Raw genomic sequence first — 26,208 nt, 5'->3', positions numbered from 1 at the left:
AGGGAGGGAGCGAGTGAGTGAGTAAGCGAGGGGCGGAACGAGTTGAGGCAGAGGGAGAGGGAGGTGAGGGCAGCAGCGAGAGACGCGTGGGAAGCAGGGACTGACAGAAATATTGGTACCGGCTGCCGGGGGAGCTCATTAGCCCTTTGTCCCGCGATGCCAAGGATACTTTACTGAGAGGGCCGATGGAGCACCGGTCAGTTCAGATGGAGACGTGCCGATTGGAACACGTCACGCAACGGAGATAGCAGCACTTGCTCAGTATTCCCACTGCAGTGGTCGGGCGTTTCATCAATGACCTTGCAATGAATCAGGTAGACAAAGGTGCTGGAGAAACTCAGCGGGTGCAGCAGCATCTAAAGGAGCAAAGGAAATAGGCAACGTTTCGTCCCGAAACGTTGCCTATTTCCTTCGCTCCTTAGATGCTGCTGCACCCGCTGAGTTTCTCCAGCGCCTTTGTCTACCTTCGATTTTCCAGCATCTGCAGTTCCTTCTTAAACATTCCAATGAATCAGAATCACCCCTCCAATACTCCATAGAGTTAGATTCAGCTCCTAGGGTTAACGGAATCAAGGGATATGGGGAGGAAGCAGGAACGGGGTACTGATTGTGGATGATCGGCCATGATCATATTGAATGGCGGTGCTGGCTCGAAGGGCCGAATGGCCTACTCCTGCACCTATTTTCTGTGTTCTATGTTTACATAGGGTTTTAGGTAATTGCCTCAATTCCAGTGCAGAACCCCCCCCCCCCCCCCCCCCCCCAGTACTGCCCCTGTCACAGCAGACTATTCCCAGAGAGATGCCCCTCCAACTATTCAGTGCTGCCACTTCAACAGAGCGGCCAATCTTTCGCTTGGGGCCCAGGCTTGTGTTCATGAGCTTGAGGTGGCACGGTGGCGCAGCGGTAGAATTTGCTGCCTTACAGCGCCCGAGGCCTGGGTTCGATCCTGACCATGGGTGCTGAGTGTGTGGAGTTTGTACGTTCTCCCCGTGACCGTGTAGGTTGTCACTGGATGCTCCGGTTTCCTCCCACACTTCAAAGACCTGCGGGTTTGAGGGTTATTTGGTTTCGGTGAAGATTGTAAATTGTCACTAGTGTGTAGGATAGTACTGGTGTGCAGGGATCGCTGCTCAGAGTGGACTTGCTGGGCCTGTTTCCGCGCTGTATCTCTAAAACTAAAAGAAAACTAAACTAAGTTGGTAGAGTGTAGTGGGGGGGGGAGGGGGGGTAGCGGGGGGTGTGTGTGGGGGGGGGGGTGGGCGGGTGTAGTGGGGGGGTGTGTAGTGTGGGGGGGGGGTGTAGTAGGGGGCGGGTGGTGTGTAGTGGGGTGGAGGGAAGGGTGTAGGGGGGGAGTGGGAGGGGGTGTAGTGGGGGGGAAGGGGTGTAGTGCGGGGAGTGTGTGTGGGGGGTGGTGGGTGGGGTGTAGTAGTGGGGGGGATGTAGTGGAGTGTGTGTGGGGGGGGAGTGTGTGCGGGGGTTGTAGTGCGGGAGGGGGTGTAGAGGAAAGGGTGTAGTGGAGGGAAGGGGGTGTGGGGGGGGATGTAGTGTGTGGGGGATGTAGTGGGGGGGGTGTGTGTGTGGGGGTGTAGTGTGTGGGTGGGGGGTGTAGTGGAGGGAAGGGTGTAGTGGGGGGGGGTGTAGTGTGTGGGTGGGGGGGTGTGTAGTGTGGGGGGATGTAGTGTGGGAAGGGGTGTAGGGGGAGGGGGGTGTAGTGGGGGGAGGGAAGGGGGAGTGTGTGCGGGGGGGGGGAGTGTGTGGAGGGGGTGTAGTGGAGGGAAGGGTGTGAGGGTTGTGTGTGTGGGGGGTGTGGAGCAGGGAGTAAGGGAGTCCATGCATTATCCAACCACAGATCCGTGCCACAACGGAGCGTCCTGCTTGGACGGGGTGAACAACTTCCTGTGCCTCTGCCTGCCGGGCTTTGTGGCCCCAAGTGTGAAGAGGACATCAACGAATGCGCCAGTGACCCGTGCAGGAACGACGGCAACTGCACCGACTGCGTCAACAGCTACACCTGCACCTGCCCGCTGGGCTTCAGTGGCATGCACTGTGAGAACAACGCTCCCGACTGCACCGAGAGGTGAGGGCAGCCAGCCAGCCGCGAGCGGAGGGGGAGGGGGCCAGGTTGGGGGGGGGGGGGGGGGGGGGGGGGGGGGAGAGGGGCGGCAATGTTGTGAGGTGAAGAGGCAGTGTGGGGAGATGGATTCTCTCTGGGAGACGGAGGGAAGTTAAGGGCCTGTCCCACTTTCACAACCTAATTCACAACCTTTTTTACGTGGACATGTGTTCCTCCCTCCAGCTCGTGCTTCAATGGTGGGACGTGTGTGGATGGGATCAACACCTTCACGTGCCTCTGCCCCACCGGCTTCACCGGCAACTACTGCCAGCACGACATCAACGAATGCGACTCCAGGCCCTGCCTGCACGGGGGCACCTGTCAGGACAGCTACGGCACCTACAAGTGTACCTGCCCACAGGGCTACACTGGGGTCAACTGCCAGGTAGGTACTGCCCACCCAAACCGCCCACACACTGGCCCCACCACACCCTGGGGCACCGAGACCTTCCACATGTGAACAGGCATCTCACCCCCTGCCCACGGATTGACTACCTCATTGTGCCAGTGGGAGAGGGCAATGGGGACGGTGAGGGAGGGAGTGAGAGTGAGGGAGTGAGTGTGTGTGTGTGGGAGTGAGTGCGTGTGCGTGGGAGTGAGAGTGTGTGTGTGTGTGTGTGAGCGTTTAAGTGAGTGTGAGTGAGCGTTTAAGTGAGTGTGAGCGAGTGAGTGTGGGAGTGCATGAGTGTGTGTGGGAGTGAGTGTGTGTGAGTGGGAGTGAGTGTGAGGATGAGTGTGCGTGGGAGTGCATGAGTGTGTGTGGGAGTGAGTGTGAGGACTGGGAGTGAGTGTGTGTGGGCAGTGGGTGCGGTGCGATGGTGACCTTTAGCCGGGTTGTTCCCCAGGACCTGGTGCGTTGGTGCGACTCCTCTCCCTGCAAGAACAGCGGCAAGTGCTGGCAAACGGGCACCACCTACCGCTGCGACTGCCAGAGCAGCTGGACCGGCCTCTACTGCGACGTGCCCAGTGTCTCCTGCGAGGTGGCTGCCAAACAGCAAGGTAGACAACGCCCTCCCCACCCCCCCACCGCTTTGTATCCCACCCGTTCCCCTCCCCCATCGTCAGATCGTACCCCTCCCCCATCGTCAGCCCGTTCCCCTCCCCCATTTCAACAACCTTTCCACCATTTGACCACCGACCAACCCCATTGTTACCGCTACCCAGTCACAGGTAGTTTTACCCACCACCTCCCTGTCCTGTGTCCCCCCCCCCCCCCCCTCTCCATTGTCCCCACCCGCCTGCCCTGCCTCCGTCTCACTGTTCCTGGTTGACGTTGTGCTCCCCAGGTCTGGAGTCGGGCCTGTTGTGCCGCAACAGTGGCCTCTGCATCGACGCCGGCAACACCCACCGCTGCCAGTGCCAGGCCGGCTACTCGGGGAGCTACTGCGAGGAGCAGGTGGACGAGTGCGCTCCCAACCCCTGCCAAAACGGAGCCACCTGCACGGACTACTTGGGCGGCTACTCCTGTGAGGTGAGTGGGCGTGCGGGCGGTGTGATTACGGTCCAGTGCGTGTGGTCAATGACAGAGGGCATTGGATCAACGCTCTCTGTACAAAACCATTCATTTATTAATTATCTATATAATAGATGTTCTTTTTCATATATCTCTCTACGTCACCATCTATCTCTCTCGTTTCCTTTTCCCCTGACTCTCAGTCTCGACATGAAGGCTTCAGACTGAGGGGAAAGGGAAAACGAGAGATATAGAAGGTACACTGGACAAATGAATGAAAGATATGCAAAAAGCAATGATAATCAAGGAAAGGTGGTCACAATGATCCAGTATCGGCTGTGGCTTGCTTGGTCCTGTGGCCAAGGCACTATGGAGGCAGATGTTCCATTCGTCAACATCCCACGGAAGAGTGTCTGCTCCGATTTCTTGGAATAATGCAGATGTGGTTCTTGCCGGTCAGAGTGGGTTAGTCACCAGCCTCTCTCTCTCTCTCCCATCCGATCACCTGCAGTGTGTTGCTGGCTATCATGGAATCAACTGCTCGGAGGAGATCAACGAATGCCTTTCACATCCCTGCCAGAATGGGGGCACTTGCATCGACCTCACCAACACCTTCAAATGCTCCTGCCCACGGGGCACTCAAGGTAGGATCACCGTGAACATCTGTGTCCAACAGCTCTGCACGCTCCCCTGTTACAAGTCATGAGCGAGAGGAGAAGAATCAGGCCATTCGGCCCATCAATCATGGCTGATCTATCTCTCCCTCCTAACCCCATTCTCCTGCCTTTTCCCCATAACCCCTGACACCTGTTCTAGTCAAAATTCTATCGATCTCTGCCTTACATTTCCGTGATCATCGTCTGCTTTGATCTGTCGTCTTCACACCTTACCCTTCCATATTTCTCGTCTCTCTCTCCCGTCTCTCAGTCTGAAAAAGAAAGGTCTCGACCTGAAACATCACCCACTCCTTCTCTCCAGAGCTGCTGCCTGTCCTGCTGAGTTACTCCAGCATTTTGTGTCTAACCCTTGTTTGAAAGTTGTGACCCGGCTAACCCGAACCCCCATCCGGCCTTCAGTCACTGGTCTAGTTGTCGGGGACAAGACTTGGGGTTGTCTCTGCCAGGCTTCCTGCACGAGAAGGTTCCTCCATTACACCCTCCCATCCCCACCCAGTCCTAGTCTTTGTGCAAGATGAGGGGTGTTGGTTGGCGCTTGGGCAGAGGGGAGGGAGGTGGGGAATTTTAAAGCGGATATCGCCGAATTCCCGATTAGTACGGGTGTCAAAGGTTATTGGGAGAAGGCAGGAGACTGGGTTTAGAAACATAGAAAATAGGTGTAGGAGGAGGCCATTCGGCCCTTCGAGCCAGCACCGCCATTCATTGTGATCATGGCTGATCGTCCCCTATCAATAACCCGTGCCTGCCTTTTCCCCATATCCCTTGACTCCACTAGCCCCTAGAGCTCTATCTAACTCTCTCTTAAATCCATCCAGTGACTTGGCCTCCACTACCCTCTGTGTCAGGGAATTCCATAAATTCACAACTCTCTGGGTGAAAAAGATTTTTCTCACCTCAGTCTTAAAGGACCTCCCCTTTATTCTAAGACTGTGGCCCCTGGTTCTGTACTCGCCCAACATTGGGAACATTTTTCCTGCATCTAGCTTGTCCAGTCCTTTTATAATTGTATATGTCTCTATAAGATCTTCCCCCTCATCCTTGTGAGCAGATGGAGCTGCCATGTTTCCTGACTTTCCTGACGTCTGCTCTCTCTCTCTCTCTCTCCTCCCACAGGTGTGCACTGTGAGATCAACCTGGATGACTGTAGCCCCCCGCTGGACTCGCTGACCCAGGAGCCCCGCTGCTTCAACAAGGGCCTCTGCGTGGACCGGGTGGGCAGCTACAGCTGCATCTGTCCCGCCGGCTTCGTGGGGGAGCACTGCGAGGGCGACGTTAACGAGTGCCTGTCCAACCCCTGCGAGCCGCGCGGCACCCAGAACTGTGTGCAGCTCATCAACGCCTTCCGCTGCGAATGCCGCCCGGGATTCACAGGTCAGGGTGCAGCACGGCGGTGGGGGGGGGGGGGGGGGGGGGGAGAGTGAGGAATGTGGGGGGAATGGGAAGGGCAGGGAACTGGAGAAGATGGGGGGGGGGGGACTGAAAGGGGGGCAAAGGAAGTGGGAGGGAGCGGATGGGCAGGGTGAGGGGCAAGTGGATGAGGTGGGGAGGGGAGTTGGGAGGGGATGGGGAGTGGAGTGAACTGGGAGAGGGGCAAAGGACAGAGAGGGGATAGGTGGAGGGAGGGGGTGGGAGTGGGAACAGACGGGGAGGTGGGGCAATGGTCAGAGGGGTGGGGGCAGCGGATGGGGAGGTAACCGAATGGGGAGGAGGGAGGGGTAGGACGGGAAGAGGGGGACGAGGGGACAGATGGGGATGGGTGGCATTCGACGGGGTGGGGGGGGGGGGTAGATGGCCGGAGGGGTGGGGGTGGACGGGGAAATGGGGGGGGTGGGACGGGGATGGGGAGGGGTGCATTTCGACCTCTGACCCTCGCCGTGCAGCACCACTGACTTGTTGCCCCCTCTGCCCCGGCAGGTGTCCGGTGTGAGCGGGTGTTTGACGGCTGCATCAGCCGGCCGTGCCGCAACGGTGGGACCTGCTCCGTCGCCGGGAATACTGCCCGCGGTTTCATCTGTCGCTGCCCCTCGGTGAGTGACCCCTCACCCCCCCCCGCACCCCCCTCCTCTTCACACCCCCATCTTCTTCACACCCCCCCCCTCCTCACATGAGGTGCATTTACTCAGTTGTCCTGTGCATTTGTTGTGGTCATAAGCTCATAAATTCAGGGAGCAGAATTCGGCCGTTCAACCCATCAAGTCTACTCCGCCATTCAATCATGGCTGATCTATCTTTCCCTGTCAACCCCATTCTCCTGCCTTCTCCCCATAGCCCCTGAAGCCCCGTACTAATCAGGAGTCTATCACCGCCTTAAAAATATCCACTGACTTGGACTCCACATCTGCGGGATAAATAAAGTTATATGATATTGTATGATGAAAACATAGACAATAGGTGCAGGTGTAGGCCATTAGGCCCTTCGAGCCAGCACTGCCATTCAATATGATCTTGGCTGATCATCCCCAATCATGATGGGCCGAATGGCCTGATTCTGCTCCTATCACAGTGTGACCTCTCCCGTTCCCCTGCAGGGCTACGAGGGAGCATCGTGCGAGAACCAGGCGAGTGTGTGCAGGATCCTGCGCTGCCGTAACGGTGGGACGTGCATGGTGAGCGCGGGGGGGTTGCCGTACTGCGCCTGTACCCCGGGGCGAGGGGGTCCCGACTGCCGCCAGCCCACCAGCAGCCCGTGCGAGTCGCAGCCGTGCTACAACGGCGGCACGTGCGAGCGGACGACCGCCGAGCCCTTCTACCGCTGCCGCTGCCCGCCCCGCTTCAACGGGCTGCAGTGCTTCATCCTGGACTACGAGTTTGTGGGGGGCCGGGGTCAGGACATCACCCTGCCCCCTGACATGGAGGTGGGCTGTGAGAACCCGCAGTGCAGCCGGCTTGCCGCCAACCGCGTGTGCGAGGCCCGGTGCAACAGCCACGCCTGCGGCTGGGACGGTGGCGATTGCTCCCTCAACTTCACCGACCCCTGGAAGAACTGCTCGCAGGCCTTGCAGTGCTGGCGCTACTTCGGTGACGGCAAATGCGACGAGCAATGTAACAACCCCGGTTGCCTGTACGACGGCTTCGACTGTCAGAGCATGGAGTCGCAGTGCAAGTGAGTCTGGCTGCAGGGAGCTGGGGGCAACCAGGGTGGTGGGCACTGGGTTACCGGGCCAAGGCTGGTGAGGTGGGGATAAGGGGGGTGACCAGAGGGCACCGGGCCAAGGCTGGTGAGGTGGGGGGTAAAGGGGGGGTAACAAAGAGCAATGGGCACGGGTTCATGGTGAGGCTGGTGAGGTCGGGCAGGGTGGTGGGGGGTACACAGAGACGTGGGCACTGAGCCAAGGCTGGTGTGGAGGGGTAGAGGGAGAACGGTAACAAAGGGGCAGCGAGCACTGAGGCAGCGGCTGGTGGGTGGGTGGGGGCAGGAGGGGGAGGGCTAACTTAGGGAGTGAAGGTTTCCATTCTGCTCAGGAAGTGAAGGAGGACGGGAAAGAGAGAGAGAAAGAATGAAGCGGAACGAGGAACCAAAGGGAGGAGTGGATATGTTGGGAAGTTGAGGGGGAGAAGGTCCTCGTGAGGATGGGATTATGGGATAGAATAATGGGATGGACTTGGGCACGGATTACGGATTGGAATAGTGGGGTGATGGGGGTATGTTATAGTGGGATAGAATGGTGAGATGATTTGGTGGGATAGGTTGTTGGGATGGTTTAGTGGGATGAGATGTTGGGATGGTTTAGTTGGATTATGGACTGGGATGGTGGGGTTATTTGTACGTTGGGATTGAAGGATGGGATGGGGGGGGTAGGATTATGGACTGGGATAGTGGGATGGCTTGTTGGGATGGAGGGATGTACAACACATCCGTGTTGATGTGCCGTTGAGATGTTGCCCCCAAAGTAAGGAGCTGTTGCTTGTCCCCGCCCACAGCCCACTCTACGACCAGTACTGCAAGGACCATTATGGGGACGGACACTGCGACCAGGGTTGCAACAACATGGAGTGCGAGTGGGACGGGCTGGACTGCGCCAACGACAAGCCGGAGAAGCTGGCGGACGGCACGCTGGTGCTGATCGTGCTGGTTCCCCCCGAGCAGCTCCGCAACGACTCGGTCAGCTTCCTACGCGAGCTCAGCCGCGTCCTCCACACCAACGTCAAGTTCAAGAAGCACCCCGAAGGCGACGAGATGGTCTACCCTTACTTTGGGAACGAGGCGGAACTGCACAAGCACCACGTGAAGAGATCGGTGGAGGACGTCAACAGCCAGCTCACCGGCATCTTCACCAACGTCAAGCGCTCCCTCTACACGATGGTGAACCCGAGGGCCCGCAGAGAGCTGGAGGAGCAAGAAGTCCAAGGGTACGTGTCAACCCTGATGGTCACACTGGCTATTTATACTAGTGACCTTGAGTCCTGGCTTCCCACATTGGGTGGAAGTGAGGCCAGAAGTGAGGAGATTAAAGGGGGTCGGAAACTGAGAGCAGAGGAGTGAATTCTCGGATAACAATGGCGTTTTAATGTCAAAGACATTTATCGAGTGTGTGTCCACCGACTGCCTGAATGGACCATGGCCACTGTCCACCAAGATACCATGAACCTGCATACATGTTCTGAAATATGTAGCTGTTTAGTAACATGATAAAGTTGCTGCTGGTGTCTCTGGATGAGTGTAGGGTCAGGATCTCCATGATGCTGCACTTGGTCTTATTGTGAAGCACACACACACACACCCCACAAGCACACACACACTAACACACATCCTGGCGAACACACACACTAGCACACACACACTAGCACACACATACATTAGGCCACACACACTAGCGCGTACACACACTAGTGCACACACACTAGCGCACACGCACACATACTAACGCACACACACTAACACACACATGTGAGTGGCACGATGACGCAGCGGTAGAGGTGCTGGCTTACAGCGCCAGAGACCCGGGTTCGATCTATAGGTCTGTACAAAGTTTGTACGTTCACACTGTGACTGTGTGGGTTTTCTCCGGGTGCTCCGGTTTCCTCTCACACTCCAAAGATGTGCATGTTTGTGGGTTAATTGGCTTCAGTAAAAAATGTAAATTGTCCCTGGAGTGTAAGATGGTGCTAGTGTACGGGGTGATCGCTGGTCGGCATGGACTCGATAGGCCGAAGGGCCGGTTTCTATTCGGTATAGGCCGGTATCTCTAAATCAAAATAAACTAAAGAACATACAGAGGACCCGTTGGCACAGTGACTGTATTAGCAACACCTGGGTGATTTAGTGTTGAGGGCCCACACAGACATGTGGGTGCAGCGCTCTGGATGAGGTTCACCAGTGCCCGCTGGGATTCATACCTCACGGGGAGTGTCTACGCTCCTCAACAACATTTCATTAGCTGTAAAACGCTTGGATGGCACGATATCGATTTGCGATCTTTATGTTTTCCTTCTCAAGATCAATCGTTTTCTTGGAGATTGACAACCGTCAATGTTACCAGACGTTCTCCGACTGCTTCAGCAGTGCGACCGATGTGGCAGCGTTCCTGGGCGCCATGGCGTCCCGCGGCAGTCTGCAGCTCCCGTACAAGATAGAGGTTGTGAAAAGTAAGTGTGAGCTCCCCTTCTCCCTCGATGATCAGCCCCACCTCCCCCCCAACTCGAGAAGGGCGAGGGAGAGGAGAGGAGACGGGGTAAAATGGTGTGTTTTCCAACGGTATAATTAACGACATCTCGAAGGGCATCTCCTAACCCATTATCAACTGCCAAATCATTAAAGCAAAAGAAAGAATTGATCGGCGTGCTGGAGAAGTTGATGTCTTTGTAGTTGGAATCCATCTGTAATTCCTAGGCTTTCCACAGATTAATACCACTGCACTAATTTGATGATCGCTAAATCCTTTCCCTTCGCGAGAGGGAGAAGAGTTCGACTTTCTCCAAGTCTAAAGGAAAGACAACAAACCCTGGGAGCGTTTTGGGACGTTTCTCTCTCACAATTTTTTTCGGTTGCATTCTGATTATCCTCCGTTTAACTGACCTTGTTTTATAACACTGACTGAATCGTAATTTTTTTTTTGTGCGTATGTGCAAACAGTAACGCTCGCGGTTTTCGCTCCTGCTGCTGCTCGCTGGCATTCTCCCTCTCTCTCTCTCTCTCTCTCTCCCCTCCGTCCCTCCTGCTCACTGTCTCTCCCCATCGGGGCCTCTCCCTGTATCTCGCGCCCCACCTCTCCGTGCCCCTCCACCCAGACCTCCCCTCCCTCTTTCTCTGCTCCGGGATCACGCCGTACAGATTGATGAGTTCCACCTCCTCCGCTGTCCACAGGTAAAGGGAATCTGCCTGTCGTCAACCTCTACCCCATGTACGTGGTGGTGTCGGTGCTCATCTTCCTCGCCTTCATTGGCATGGGGGTGCTGGTGTCTCGCAAACGGCACCGCGAGCACGGGCAGCTCTGGTTCCCCGAAGGCTTCAAGGTCACCGAGTCGAGCAAGAAGAAGCGTCGCGAGCCGGTGGGCGAGGACTCCGTCGGGCTGAAGTAAGTCGGGCCTTACTTACCCCGTTTGCTGCTGCATGGCTTCTCTGGTCCCCAGAGGTGGAGCCGGATTAAGGAGACTGCCGACGTCTCCGTGCGCTGGCCGTTTTAACGTTCAGCCATAACCTGTCCGTTCTGAAGGCGTGTGATTATTGAAGCAGCTCAGTGTAAAGGGCCCCCGTGGGAGGGGTCCTCTCTCTAGGTTAGCGAGGGGCATTGTGTAGCATTGATTCTGTGTGCAGCCCCTTCCTCTCACCAACTACCACAGCTCCACCAGATCCCTGAGCCCGGCCATAGATCGGTTAAACTCAGCGGACTGTTCCTGAGCTTTCGTTTCTTTGTAATTCCAAATGTCAGAGTCCAGTGTCCGGCTACTGCGGGTGATTGTTTGCGTCTAGACTGTCAGACTCTCCCCTTCTGCCTCTATGTTTGAGCATGTCTACGTGCCTGTCTGCCAGACGCTGTGTCTGCTTCCCTGTCTGCCTCACCATCCTTCACTGTCCCCTTGCGAGTGTGTTTATCTGTGTCTGTCTGTCTGTCTGTCTGTCTGTCTGTCTGTCTGTCATATGTGCCAGTCCAGCCACCTCCCTCCTGCCGTCTGTCTGTCTGTCTGTCTGTCTGTCTGTCTGTCTGTCTGTCTGTCTGTCTGTCTCTCTGGCTATCTGGGCATTTTTCCCCTCAGTTCATTACCTTCATTTTCTTATCTCAGCCACTTTTGAACATGTACATTCAGTGCCCAGCCTCCAGTTTAGGCGTGTATACTGGACAGTGCATGTTTTGCAGATAAACAACTATAATAAATAAATGTGTCAGGAGGCCAGAAGATAAAATAATTTTTTAGAGACCAGCGGGTAAAGTCACAAATAAAAGCACTGATGCTGGGAATCTACCCCTTGTTCCCGCTCTGTGTCTCTCGATATCTCTCGTCAGATTTATCCCCAGTCCATGCTGCTCCTCTACATGAGTAGCATTCTTACTAACCCGACTTCTATCCCCCTTATTCTCCAGGATCCAATCCATTAATAGACACAAAATGCAGGAGTAATCCTATGATAAGTGTTGACATGCTTCTGTCTAACTGTTGCAGAAACCATACTGTATAAACTGGATTTTCCTGCTCTCTGTATAATTTTATTTCTGGATCCAATTCTACAGTCTCTTAATCCTGGAAATATTTGTTTCTATCTACTCCATCTCCGTCTTTCATCATTTTAAACTAATTCATTGAACCGTTCTTTCATAAGTTCATAAATCCCAGGAGCAGGATTAGACCATTCGTCCCATCAAGTCTACTCCGCCATTCAATCATGGCTGATCTATCTTTCCCTCTCCTGCTCGAACCCCCATTCTCCTACCTTCTCCCCATAACCCCTGACACCCGCACTAATCGAGAATTGATCGATCTCTGTCTTAAAAATATCCATTGACCTGTCTTCTGTGGCAATGAATCTCACAGATTCACCACCCTCTGACTAAAAAAACCAATGAAGGCAACCTCCATACAATATTGAACATAGAACAGTAAAACACAGGGGAACAGGCCCTTCAGCCCACAATGTCTGTGCCAACCATGATGCCAAATTAAACTCATCTCCTCTGGCCGCACATAATCCTGCACCCCCCCCCCCCCCCCCCCCCCCCCCCCCCACCCACCCCCACCCCCCCCTATTGCCTGCAAATACACATGCCCATCTAAAAGCCTCTTAAATGTCACTTGTATCTGGCAGTGCGTTCCAGGCACCGACCACTCTCAATGTAAAAAAATTGCCCCACACATCTCCTTTACACTTTTCCCCTCCCACTATGCCTCTAACAGTTTTACATCCTTCTAACGAATCTCCCCTCAGCCTTGTGTACTCCAGAGGGGGAAAAAAATCACATTTAAGATTGAACAACTGATTTATAAAGACTGTTAAAGCTTCTGTTTTGCAAATATTTAGAAATTCAGATCTTGCATTGGAAATTTGATTGGACGATTTCTGTCACAGATTTGGAACACGCTGACCAGTAAATTACCCCAGACATGAGGCTGTCCAGCTTATTCCTAACTACTGAGATGTAAAAACCTTTACTTAACTCATTCCATGTGCCAGTTTTTAAAATAATTCACCAAATTACTTCTACCTGGTCCTTCATCGCATGTCCACAATCGGTAAAACCCCGAGATGTCATAGAAACATAGAAAATAGGTGCAGGAGTAGGCCATTCGGCCCTTCGAGCCTGCACCACCATTCAATATGATCATGGCTGATCATCCAACTCAGTATCCCGTACCTGCCTTCTCTCCATACCCCCTGATCCCTTTAGCCACAAGGGCCACATCTAACTCCCTCTTAAATATAGCCAATGAACTGGCCTCAACTACCCTCCGTGGCAGAGAATTCCAGAGATTCACCACTCTCTGTGTGAAAAATGTTTTTCTCATCTCGGTCTTAAAGGATTTCCCCCTTATCCTTAAGCTGTGACCCCTTGGCCAGGACTTCCCCAACATCGGGAACAATCTTCCTGCATCTAGCCTGTCCAACCCCTTAAGAATTTTATAAGTTTCTATAAGATCCCCCCTCAATCTCCTAAATTCTAGTGAGTATAAGCCGAGTCTATCCAGTCTTTCTTCATATGAAAGTCCTGACATCCCAGGAATCAGTCTGGTGAACCTTCTCTGCACTCCCTTTATGGCAAGAATGTCCTTCCTCAATGTCAATTCTGAGGGAGAAATAGCAATCGTCTCTCACCCACATTCAATGACTCTCTCCTCTGCTTTCTCACACACTCTACGCACATTCGCCCTCTCCATTCCACTGTGTGTCGTTCTCTCCCTTTCTCTTCCCTTCTCCATTTCTCTGAGGATGCCCAGAGGTAACTGGGACATGGGAATCTCTCCGTGTGGGGTTAGGCCTCTTTAACTAAGCTGAGTGATACTGAGCTGAGATGTTTAGGCACAGCACTCATCCCTGGTACCTTTCCGCAGGCCACTGAAGAATGTTTCAGACGGGGCCCTCATGGACGACAATCAGAACGAGCACTGGGGTGACGACAGTGGCATCGACACCAAGAGATTTAAGGTACGGTCTCTGTGCATCAAGCAGAGTGGCACCCATTACCTCTCACTCCCTGGTGTCCACCCTTTACATGCCCCTCCCTGTACCACTGACCATCTCCAGATGCATTGGACATACGATTCTGAATGCAAAGGAAAGAACTGCAGATGCAGAGGGATGACCACGCTCCTCTCTTGAGCTCAAATCTGCCAGGTCACCCCCTCCATCCCAACCCCACGGTTCATTCACTCCATCCAGTTGGATCAATTCCAGCACCCGCTTGCATTTATGTATGGTCTATCTAACCTGGTTGAATAGCAAAGCTTTTCGCTGTACCTCGGTACTCGTGACAATAACACACCTAAGTCACCGTCCCACAGGTGTTTACCCTTCCGCTGTTCCACTCTGACCCCTGGATATGACAATACTCTGCAGATCATGGCCAGTCCTCTTCCCCCTCCCCTCCTGTGTCACTCCCTCATGCCCACTGGGCCACTGCACCAGGGTGGGGCTCCAGTTTCCATCTCTCTCTCTCTGTGTCTCTGTCACTGCCCCGCCTGCCCTCCTATCGCTTTCTGTCACCACACTCTCTAGCTGAGACGCTGAGCGACTGTGTTTTCTTGTGCAGTTTGAAGAACAGGCCATCCTGTCAAACCGTGAGGACCACACTGACCACAGGCAGTGGACACAACAGCACCTGGACGCTGCTGACCTGAGACTTCCCAGCATGGCACCTACCCCTCCCCAGGGAGAAATCGAGCCCGACTGCATGGATGTCAATGTTAGGGGCCCAGGTTAGTCAATGCTTCTTATTCTATCTGATAATGGCATTTAAAAGGCTTTTAGATGGGTGCATGGATATGCTGGGAATGGAGGGATTAGTTTATCTTGTGGTGGTGGTGGTGAATCTGTGGAAATCATTGCCACAGACGGCTGTGGGGGCAAAATCAATGGATATGTTTAAGGTAGAGAGTGACAGATTCTTGATTAGTAAGTGTGTCGGGGCAAATGCAGGGGAATGGGGTTGAGAGGGAAAGATAGATCAGCCATGATTGAATGGCGGAGTAGACTTGATGGGCCGAATGGCCTAATTCTGCTCTGTGAACTTATGAATCTTGACATCATGTTTGGCACAGACAAAGTGGATGGAAGGTCCTGCTCCTGCGCCTCACCTTTCCATATTCTATATAAAATACCCTTGAGTGTCACCGGGTATAACTCTGCCTTTACATATATTGTACAATAGTTTTAGTTTTTAGTTTTAGAGATACAATGTGGAAAAGTGGCCTGTGTGTGACCAGGTATTATAGTGTGTTTGTTGGTGGAGAGTTTTGTGTGGGGTGGGGTTTGGTTTGGAGCTGGGGGTGTAGAAGTGGGCTGTGTTGGGGGGAGGATGGGCTTTAGGGAGAGGTTGGCAGATTGCAACCTTCACGTGGTCTGCCCTGTATCGACTAATGCAATCAACTCGACGTGCACAAACGGAAGATCAAATAGAACAAGTTGTCCAACAACTTTAAGCTGTGCACGCCACACGAAAGAAGAAGAAGGGGGAGGATGAGCTTTAGGGAGAGGTTGGACGAGGCATTAGCTGGGCTGCTGAGGACATGTTTCTCTGGTGCGGTTATTGTTTGGTAAACCGTGGCTGGTTTGTGTCCACAGACGGCTTCACTCCGCTCATGATTGCCGCCTGCAGCGGAGGCGGCCTGGAGACGGGCAACAGCGAGGAGGAAGTGGACGATGCCTCGGGCAACCTCATCTCCGACTTCATCTACCAGGGTGCCAACCTGCACAACCAGACGGACCGGACGGGCGAGACTGCCCTTCACCTGGCTGCCCGCTATGCCCGCTCCGATGCTGCCAAGCGTCTCCTGGAATCCAGCGCCGATGCCAACATTCAGGACAACATGGGCAGGACGCCACTGCACGCGGCGGTGGCTGCAGATGCCCAGGGAGTTTTCCAGGTGGGCACCAAGGTTTGGTCAGTACTGGCATGGCATGATAGCGCAGCGGTAGAGTTGCTGCCATACAACGCCAGAGACCCGGGTTCAATCCTGACTACGGGTGTACGGGGTTTGAACGCTCTCCCCATGATCATTGGCTTCACTAAAGATGGTAAATTGTCCCCAGTGTGTGTAAGATAGTGTTAATGTGTGGGGATCGCTGGTTGGCGCAGACTCAGGGCCTGTTTCCGTGCTGCATCTCTAAACTAATCATCTGTCCTAGTGTTAATGGTCCAAGAGACCGAACGGCCTTCCGTCTCCCTGACGGGCTCCCGTGTGTTCACCGTGTCAATATTCCTGACCCGTCTCCCTCTCCAGATCCTGATCCGGAATCGAGCGACGGATTTGGACGCGAGGATGCATGACGGCACCACGCCCCTGATCCTTGCGGCCCGCCTGGCCGTGGAGGGAATGGTGGAGGAGCTGGTCAACTGTCACGCTGACGTCAATGCAGTGGATGACTTTGGTAAGAAGGAGGAGCCTGTGGACGGAGAGTCAGAGGGAGTGGTTGGGCAGGCTAGGACTTTATTCCTTGGAGCGCAGGAGGATGAGGGGTGATCTTACAGAGGTTTACAAAATCACGAGGGAATAGATCGGGTAAACGCACAGAGACATTTTCCCAGAGTAGGGGAATCAAGAACCAGAGGATATAGATTTAAGGTGAGGGGGGAAAGGATTTAATAGGAATCTGAGTGGGGTGAATATATTACACAAAAGGTGGTGGGTGTATGGAACGAGCTGCCGGAGGAGGTAGTTGAGGCAGGTACTATCGCAATGTTTTGGAAACATTTAGACATGTACATGGATAGGACAGGTTTAGAGGGATATGGGCCAAATGCAGGCAGGTGGGACTAGCGTAGATGGAGCCATGTTGGTCAGCATGGACATGTTGGACCAAAGGGCCTGTTTCCACGCTGTATGACTCGATGACTCTCTGAGACGCAGGGCATGAGGGGAGATGGGAGGCTCGGGAGGAGATGAACTCAGGAGGCCAGGGCAACATTCACTGCGTGTGGTTGGGAGGGTCTGGAGCTGGAGGCTCATCCACCGAGAGGGAACCTCTCCTTGGGGTTGGACTGGGCTGACTGAAGCTTGGTTGCCGAGCACTGAGGGGTTGTGTTTGTGCCCTCAGGGAAGTCGGCTCTACACTGGGCAGCCGCTGTCAACAACGTGGAGGCCACCATGGTCCTGCTGAAAAACGGAGCCAACAAGGACATGCAGGATAACAAGGTGAGGAGATTGGAGCTACGCTGGTGGTGTGAGACACAACAAGGACATGGTGGTCTAAAGTCTACTTCCCACACAGTGGGCAAAAGCCACAGGTTCAGCGTTATCAGTGATAGAAAAATTAAAGAGGAGTTCAAGAGATAGATTTTGACAAAGTGAGCTGTTCCCATCTAAAACCAACTGTCTTGACAGGATGGTGAAGACAGATTTAGGACGACTTTTCAAAAAGAAATTGGATAAATGCTTGAGGTGGGGAAAAGGTCGAAGGGCAATGGCAGGGGGGAGAGAGCGGGGGGAATGGGACTAATTAGCTCTTTGTGAAGGGCAGCTTGGACATAGTTGTTAAACAGGCTGCTTCCGCGTTGTAACAGATCTGCATTCTCTTAAGAAAACCCCCCGTGGGAAATGTTTCTCAAACAAAGACGCAATTGGATTAAAACAAGCTGTGGCCAAACAAGAGCAGTTAAGTCTGAGGATTGGATGCATTTTAGAATGCATGGAAAGGATGGCCAAAATGATGACAAACGGATAGAATAGGGGGGCACCGTGGCACATCAGTAGAGTTGCTGCCTTACCGCTCCAGAGACCCAGGTTCGATCCTGTCTGTGTGGAGTTTGTATGTTCTCCCTGTGACCTGCATGGGTTTTCTCCAGGTGCTCCGGTTTCCTCCCACACTCCAAAGATGCACAGGTCTGTAGGTTAATTGGCTTCAGTAATGTTGTAAGTTGTAAATTGCCCCTTGGATAGCGATTAATGTGCGGGGCCTCACCGGTCAGCATGGACTCGATGGGCCGAAGGGCCTGTTTCCGCGCTGTATCTCTAAACTGTAAACGATACTAAGTAGTACGGGAGTAAACCAGCAAAGAACATAAAATCAAGTTATAAAGCCTTGTAGAGTAATAGAGAAAAGGGAAAGATTGCCAAAAGATAACGCAGCTGCAAACTCTGGCAAAGGGTGGAAATGTTATAATGGGGAATAAGGAAATGACGGGGGCATTTTACCAATTGTTGCAGAGAAATGACAAAAAATGTCCCAATGTCCCAGGCACAATGGGGAATGCAAGGGTCCAGTGAGGATGCAAAATTTACTGTTCATGAAGTAATAATTCTGAAGGAATTAACGGGAATAGAAACGGTCATACTTCCTGAGCCTGATCTTTCATTTCCTGTGATTTAGAGAGTGACATTTGCTTTGGTTCCTTTCAGAATTCCCTGGATTTTCAGTAATGGTCTGTGAGATTTGAAAGGTAGAACACATGACCTTGTATCAGAGGGGAAGGAAGGGAAATAGAGAACCAGGGTCTCGCAGCCTGGCACTGGGTGAAAGCAAATGAGAGGAACTCCAAAAATATCACCTTGTGATCACGCGGAGTTGGTGTGGTTTAATAAAAGGGGAATCAGGTTGACAAATCTGTCAAGAGTTTCGAGGTCGGGGCAGTACAGAAAGAAAAACGTCATGTGCGTGGAGTTTAAAAGGAACTGAGTAGGTGGATGTTAGAAGGTGTTTCCCTGCCAATTAGGAGAGGGGGTTGGTGAGGACAGTCTCAGAATAAGGAGTGTGCTAGTGAGCATTCTTTACTCAAGCGGTTGTGAATATTTGGATGGGATTAGTCCTTCCATGAATATATTCAGCAACGAGACCCAAGACATATTTGGGCACCAAGGGACTCAAGTGATGTGTAGATAAAGCAGGATGGTGGAGATGGGCGACACCAGCTCTGATCTTGTGGAAAAGCTCAGTGGCCTCTTAGGTAAAAAACACACAAAGTGCTGGAGTAACTCAGAAGGTCAGGCCGCATCTCAGGAGGACATGGATAGGCGATGTTTCGGGTTGAGAATCTTCTTGAGAGCCTGAAGGGTCCCCACCCAAAACGTTGCCTGAGCCCGAGGAAGGGTCCCAACCAAACTAAACTAGCATTACTGAGCTAAACTAGACCCTTGGATTCTCTCCCTCCCCCTCTCTCGTCATCCCACTCGTTCTACTGTTCGTTTCCTTGTTCTCGTTATCACTTCCGCCCCAGCCAACAATGAGCCAATATGGCCTCCACCCTTCCTCGGTCATCTGTTGCCGGTCCTGCGTTGTTCTGGCCTTTTCATACCTTCAGTTCCCTCCCCTCTTACTTTCAGTCGGAAGGGTCCCGATCCGAAACGTCATCCATCCTTTTTCTCCGGAGATGGTGCCTGACCCAGAGTTACTCCAGCAATTTGTGTGTTCTTGTTTGGTACACTGGCAGCTACAGTTCTTTATGTCTCCTTATGATAAATTGAGTCCTTGACATGGTTTCCCACTTTAGAGTATGTGACATGGAAAATCAAATTCCTCGTATATGTTGTAAAACATACCTGGCTAATGATTGTGAAATCATTATGATTGTGATTGTGAAATTCCCTTGTCTTCTCTCGTTGACCTTTGCCTAAGCCACCACCTTTCTCCATCTCCCTCAGGAGGAAACGCCGCTCTTCCTGGCAGCTCGGGAGGGCAGCTATGAGACGGGCAAGCTCCTGCTGGAGCACTTTGCCAACCGCGAGATCACGGACCACATGGACCGCCTGCCCCGCGACATCGCTCAGGACCGCATGCACCACGACATCGTCAGGCTGCTGGACGAGTACAACCTGGTGCGGAGCCCACAGATGCAGATGGGTGCCAACGCCACCAGCCTCTCCCCGCCCATCTGCTCGCCCAACGGGTACCTGGGCAGTGGCAAGCCAGCCGGCCACGGCAAAAAGTCGCGCAAGACCAGCGCCAAGGGTGCCAATGGCAAAGAGTCCAAAGAAGCCAAGGTGAAGAGGAAGAAATCCCAGGATGGGAAGGGCAGCCTTGTGGACAGCTCCTCGGTCCTGTCTCCTGTCGATTCCATGGAGTCCTCCCACACCTACCTGTCCGACGTGGCCTCTCCCCCCCTGCTGACGCCGCCCTACCAGCAGTCGCCCTCCATCCAACTCAACCATCTGCAAGGGTTGGCAGTGGACGGGCACATCAGCCTAAGCCACCTGGGCATGGGCGGGAAGCAGGAGGCACTGGGAGGAACCAACAGGATGGTCTTTGAATCGGTGGCTCCTCGCCTCTCCCACCTGCCCAGCTCCAACGGGCAACCCATGAGCAATGCTTCGATGGCCATGAACCTAGGTGGGGCTGGCGGCATGAACGGCCAGTGCGATTGGCTGGCGCAGATGCAGTCGGGGATGGTCCAGAACCCATACAACGCCATGAGGAACCAGGTTCAAGCCCATGCCAGGGGACTGCAGCAGAGTCAGCACGGGATGATCACCTCTCTGCACAACGGGCTGCCCAACACCTCCTTGTCACAGATCGTCAGCTACCAAGGCCTGGCCAACACCGCCGCCCTGTCGCAGTCGCACCTCATGCAGCAACCGCCCCAGGGCGTCTCAGTCCTCAACGTCATGCCCAACGGCAACCCTCACCCCATGGGCCAAAGCTACTGCGGGGCTGACCCCAGGCAGGCCGACCTGCCCCAGATGGGAGGCAACGGCCTCCAGGTCCACGCCATCTCCGCCCAGGACACGCAGCTCCTCCAGACCTCGCTGCCCACCTCCATCAGCCAGTCGATGGCCACCACCCAGTTCTTGACTCCCCCGTCCCAGCACGGCTACTCCTCCCCCATGGACAACACGCCCAGCCACCAGCTGCACCTGGCTGACCACCCCTTCCTCACCCCCTCGCCCGAGTCTCCCGACCAGTGGTCCAGCTCCTCCCCTCACTCCAACATGTCCGATTGGTCTGAGGGCATCTCCAGTCCCCCGACGAGCATGCACTCCCAGAAGGCGCTTCTCTCTGATCAGGTCTTCAAGTGAAAGCTTGCCACCCTCCTCCCACACAAACCCTGGTGCTCACCTCCCCCCTGGGTCCATGCAACTCAGCAACACAGAGGGGGAAAGCAGTTGAGCAGAAGATCAACAGCGGGAACCCATCCACTGGACTTTCAATGAACTATCAGTGGAGTTTGTGTTCACCATCCGATTTTAAGCAAACAAGCAAGGAGTGGAGTTTTGTTCTGTGTTTTCCTTTAATTTATTTATGTACTTTACATTTTTACTGTTTTTATTTTATTTAATACATTATTGTTGTTTTCATTATGTTTGAGAAATCGGCGGTTTATTTTATCAATGCTAACTCTCCGTTCAGCCCCTGACTGATGGTTAGTGAATGTGTTCCTTTTATAGATACCTGACACTTTTTTTAAAAAACAGAAAGAATAGATAGCTGGCTTTTGTGTCGATGTATTTTTAGCCGACTGATCCGTTGGTAATGATAAATGTATACAAATAGTATGACATATTTATATATGAGTTCTGAATCTTTGAAGAGTAAACGTGAACATGTGCACACTGCATGTCTGGAGACTCTCGCCTCCTCCGACAACAGGCCAATGGACAGTGCTGGTTCCCTGGCACGAACACGCCCTGGCAAACCCGACCCACGTCGCTCACTGGCACACCGCGCCTCTCTCGCACACACGTTCATTGCTGTCTGCACACTCGCAGGCTGCCTCCTTCACTCCCTGTCAGCGCACACTCGTTCACACACTGGTGTGCACTCACACCCACATCCAAGTGTGTCTTGATGGGGGAGGGAGGGGTTCGGGTCCGTCCACCCGGGCACCTGATGCCGTGAATTCCAGAGGCCACAGCACGGCAGACGCCACGTTTTGAACCAGCGACAGCTCCCTTCGCGCGTTGGGTTTTCAGTATTACCGGGGGGGGGGGGTCGTCATTTTGATTGTTTTCTGATTACTCTCGTCCCGTACTTGTCATCTCCCTCCTGAAAACAGATCCAGGAAATTGAACACTGGTTACCGGGAGAGTTGATTTCAGTTTCTGTTCTTTGTGATCATGTTGTGCAAAAGTTTTGTTTTTCTGATTTATTTCAATAATGACACTATGTTTAAAGCTAAAAAATGACGATTAAATTATTCTGGACGGGGGGGGGGGGGGTTGCAAGGTGAGGATCAGAAGGTGCTGTGAGTGAATGGGTGACATTTTATTCTGTTCCCTCACCCCTGCTGGGTTCCCCTCCTTTCCCTCCCTCGACCGCCTCATGACATGGTTGACGTTTCACTGCTGCAGAGCTGATTGTGATGGTGGTATGAACCTGTCATGATGATTTAGGACCAGAGCGGACCAGGGGGCAGCTGCCTGTGGCAGGTGGGAAGCTCCCCTGGTTCCGCAGAGTGAGAGGGGCCCCAGCTCCACTAAAACGCCACAGGAAAGAGGGGGTGCTGAGAGTCGCCTGCCTCTGTATCAGTCCTGTGGGGATTACCTTTAAAAGGAGATTGTGTAAAAGGATTATTCCACTGTTCAAGCGAAAGCACCATTTCTGTAAACCTTGTAAATAAAGTGTTTAATAAAAGATTTTGTTTCAGAAATCTGTGCAATGTGAGACATTAAACGTGTCCTGGCCATGTGATACAGTGTTTTATAGCCTTCAAGTAAAACCCATGTAAAACCCTCTGGAAATTATAATATAATAACCAGCCAGAAGGGCCTAGTTTGAAAAGATGGTGTATTTTCTGTTAACTGCCTTTTGTAAACTGTACTTATAACAATAAATGTGCCAAGGGCATCTAGAACTGCGTAACAGCTTGTTGAACTCCATTTCCTTGGTCGTTTTGGGGTCTTGTAGCTCCTGGTCTCGTTCTCTTCATCTTGGGCAGCACAGTAGCGCAGCTGGTAGAATTGCTGCCTCATGGCGCTGGAGACCCAGGTTCGATCCTGACCTCAGATGCTGCCTGTGTGGAGTTTGTACCTACTTCCTTTGATTGTTTCCTCTGGGTATCCTCCCGCATCTCAAAGACATGAGGTTAATTGGTCTCTGCAAAAATTGCCCCTAGTATGTGGGGAGTGGATACGAAAGTGGGATAACATAGAACTAGTGTGAAGGAGTGATCGATTGTCAGCAAAGACTCGTTGGGCTGAAGGGCTTGTTTCCCTGCAGTATCTCTAAACTAAAACGGAGGGGGGGGGGGGGGGGGGAGGACCTAGAAAATTAAGCCAGAGCACTGTTTGTGCCAAAGTGCTGGAGTAACACCTCGGTCCAGGCAGCATCTCTGGCTAAAGTTGATGGGTGACATTTTGAGTCGGGACCTGTGGAGGGGGAGGGGAAAATGGTGGGAGTCCTGGACGAGGACAGGGGAGGGGGGAGAGATAGGGAGGGAATGGCGGAGAAAGGGGAGGACTGTTAGAGGTTACTTAAACTTGGAGATTTCAATGTTCATACCGCAGGATTGTAAGCTACCCATGATGAGGGTTCATAAGCTGGAGGCACATTGGCAGCGTATCTGAGAACATTCTGCCTGGGCACTCCTGAACATTGGACTTTGAGCCTCAATCTGTCAGGCAGCTGCTCACTGGGCCTCTGACGCCCTCGACTGGAGTTGAGTGGAACTGCGGTAGGAGCAAAAGTCCCAACCACATTTCACAGTAAACATAGAAACATAGAAATTAGGTGCAGGAGTAGGCCATTCGGCCCTTCGAGCCTGCACCGCCATTCAATATGATCATGGCTGATCATCCAACTTAGTATCCCGTACCTGCCTTCTCTCCATACCCCCTGATCCCCTTAGCCACATCTAACTCCCTCTTAAATATAGCCAATGAAGTGGCCTCAACTACCCTCTGTGGCAGAGAGTTCCAGAGATTCACCACTCTCTGCGTGAAAAAAGTTCTTCTCATCCCGGTTTTAAAGGATTTCCCCTTTATCCTTAAGCTGTGACCCCTTGTCCTGGACTTCCCTAACATCGGGAACAATCTTCCTGCATCTAGCCTGTCCAACCCCTTAAGAATTTTGTAAGTTTCTATAAGATCCCCTCTCAATCTTCTAAATTCTAGAGAGTATACACCATCTTTGGTACACACCACCCAGAAACATCTCTCTTGCTCTTGCCCCCGTGTGACTCTCTGTTAATCGTTCCTTCTCTACCCCATATCTCTGACTATTTGTCTGCCTCGATCTCTATCTTTTTCTACTTCTGGTTTGTAGAGTACTAAGATTCATTGATATTTCAAGTCTTTAAACAACTGGAGGTTCTAACCAAATTTAACAAACATGAAACTGAGTCTTTTGCAGGTTCGATGCATGAGAAATAATATTGGGGAATGAGGAGAGGGTAGGAATTTTTTTTTTTTTGTGAAAATAAATATTGCAATGAACATCCACACTTCCATCATCCTTGTTGGTAACAGATCACTACCACTCGCTGTGTATAAATCATTTTCACGTTTCTGCTGCATATTCAACTTTGTGTCCCTTAAACCATTACTGTCATTTAACAGCAGCAGTTGTTCCTTGTCTACCTTAGGCAAACTTTTCTCATTAACCTCGTTCACTCCAAAGAAAACAACTTCAGCTTCACCAACCTAATGGTGTAGCTAAAATCCCTTCTATCTACTATGGATTTTCACATCCTTTCCCCTCATGATCTGACAGGTCTCAAACCTTTGTGAAGACAGAAGCAAAGTATTTCTTCAGTTGTTGCTATTATAAACTCCTGTTCAGTTCAGTTTAGTGTATTGTCAAGTGTACCAAGGTACAGTGAAAAGCTTAAGCGACTGTAAAGAGCTTCCATCCTTTCTGAAGGTGAACAAGTACAAGTCAAGTCAAGTCAAGTCAAGTCAAGTTTATTTGTCACATACACATACGAGATGTGGAGTGAAATGAAAGTGGCAATTCTCGCGGATTTTTGGAAAAAAAACAAAAAACCAAACAAATTATAAACACAATCATAACACATATTATTTTACATAATAAATAATAGAAGGAAAAACGTTCTGTACAGTTAGTCCCTGGTGAGAAAGGCGTTTACAGTCCGAATTGCCTCTGGGAAGAAACTCCTTCTCAACCTCTCCGTTCTCATCATGCTTGGCAACGGAGGCGTTTGCCTGACCGTAGCGGCTGGAACAGTCCGTTGCAGGGGTGGAAGAGGTCTCTCATGATTTTGTTTGCTCTGGAGTTGCACCTCCTGTTGTATAGTTCCTGCAGGGGGATGTGGGAAGTTCCCCTAGTGCGTTCGGCCGAACGCACTACTCTCTGCAGGGCCTTCTTGGCCTTGGCAGAGACATCCCCAAACCAGATGGTAATGTTCAGGACTTGCACCACCGCTAATGGTGTAGCTGGAGGATCCTCGGAGACACTCTGAATTTCCTCAATTGCCTGAGGTGGTAAAGGCGCTGCCTTGCCTTACTCACCAGTGCTGAGGCGTGTGGTGACCATGTCAAATCCTCAGAGATGTGGACTCCCAGATATTTAAAACAGTTCACCCTATCCACAGGATCCCCATTTATACTCAATGGAGTGTACGTCCTCGGATGATGTGCCCTCCTAAAGTCCATGATCAGCTCCCATTCTTTTTTGATGTTGAACAGGAGCAAAACTGTGTTTGCTGCAAAGCTTTAAAACCCATGTCACATAAAGGTAAATGCACAGTTAACATACCACAATAATGTTTACATCTGTACCTTCCCCCCCCCACGAGAAATCTTTATTTTTCAAGAACTTGTTTACCTTTGGGCCAATTTGAAATGGCACTTCCTGCAATGGATTCAATAGAGTTCCAAATAATTAATTTAGTTTTTGTTTTAGCTTTAGCGATACAGGATGAAAACGGCCCCTTTGGTCCACTGAGTCCACTTTGGGACATATCAAAAGTGCATTTGTGCAAAAATCAAATTGCTGGTGGGTCAGGCAGCATTGGTGGAGGGAAATGGGCAGGCGACTGCCTGATTCACGGAGTTCCTCCAGCAGATTGTTTATCGCTCAAGATTCTGATTATGCATTGACAGTGGGTCTTCTCCGGGTGCTCGGTTTCCTCCCACATCCCAGGTTTGTTGGGTAATTGGCCTAAGTAATGACACACTGGTCAACCTGAGGAACACCTTCAGCCAGACTGGTTCCACCAAAATGCAGGACAGAACGCCACAGGAAATCCTTCTTCTCTGTGGCTATCAAACTGTACAACTCCTCCCCCTTCCGTCGTAGAGTAGACTAACTCCCCCTCCTCGATCTTTGAACATACCCAATTTTTTCCACTCGTCTTCTACTTCTTCTTGCGTATGTCGTGCACAGCCTAAAGTTGTAAGACAACTTGTTCTGTTTGATCTTTTGTTTGTGCACGCCAGGTTGATTGCATTCGTCAAAACAGGGTGAACCACGTGAAGGTAGCAATCTC

General features: G+C 52.2%; 1 protein-coding gene across 1 annotated transcript in view; it reads left to right on the top strand.

The window, feature by feature from the left end:
• LOC129712090 (neurogenic locus notch homolog protein 1-like) overlaps positions 1-22,618 on the top strand; it is an 83,881-nt gene extending 61,263 nt beyond the window's left edge. Inside the window, 18 exon segments of the mRNA XM_055660281.1 lie at positions 1,853-1,921; positions 1,924-2,080; positions 2,300-2,501; positions 2,962-3,115; positions 3,403-3,587; positions 4,081-4,213; positions 5,360-5,617; positions 6,161-6,273; positions 6,775-7,349; positions 8,168-8,596; positions 9,684-9,832; positions 10,551-10,761; positions 13,727-13,820; positions 14,425-14,590; positions 15,456-15,757; positions 16,115-16,262; positions 16,929-17,026; positions 19,469-22,618. Of these exon segments, the coding sequence (XP_055516256.1) occupies positions 1,853-1,921; positions 1,924-2,080; positions 2,300-2,501; positions 2,962-3,115; positions 3,403-3,587; positions 4,081-4,213; positions 5,360-5,617; positions 6,161-6,273; positions 6,775-7,349; positions 8,168-8,596; positions 9,684-9,832; positions 10,551-10,761; positions 13,727-13,820; positions 14,425-14,590; positions 15,456-15,757; positions 16,115-16,262; positions 16,929-17,026; positions 19,469-20,839 (4,814 nt within the window). The 3' untranslated portion in view covers positions 20,840-22,618.
• The last annotated feature ends 3,590 nt before the right edge of the window (positions 22,619-26,208 follow it).

Source organism: Leucoraja erinacea, chromosome 31 (genome assembly GCF_028641065.1).
Source record: "Leucoraja erinacea ecotype New England chromosome 31, Leri_hhj_1, whole genome shotgun sequence".
NCBI classification, from domain to species: Eukaryota; Metazoa; Chordata; class Chondrichthyes; order Rajiformes; family Rajidae; genus Leucoraja; species Leucoraja erinaceus.
This window is presented reverse-complemented; position numbering and strand designations above follow the sequence as displayed.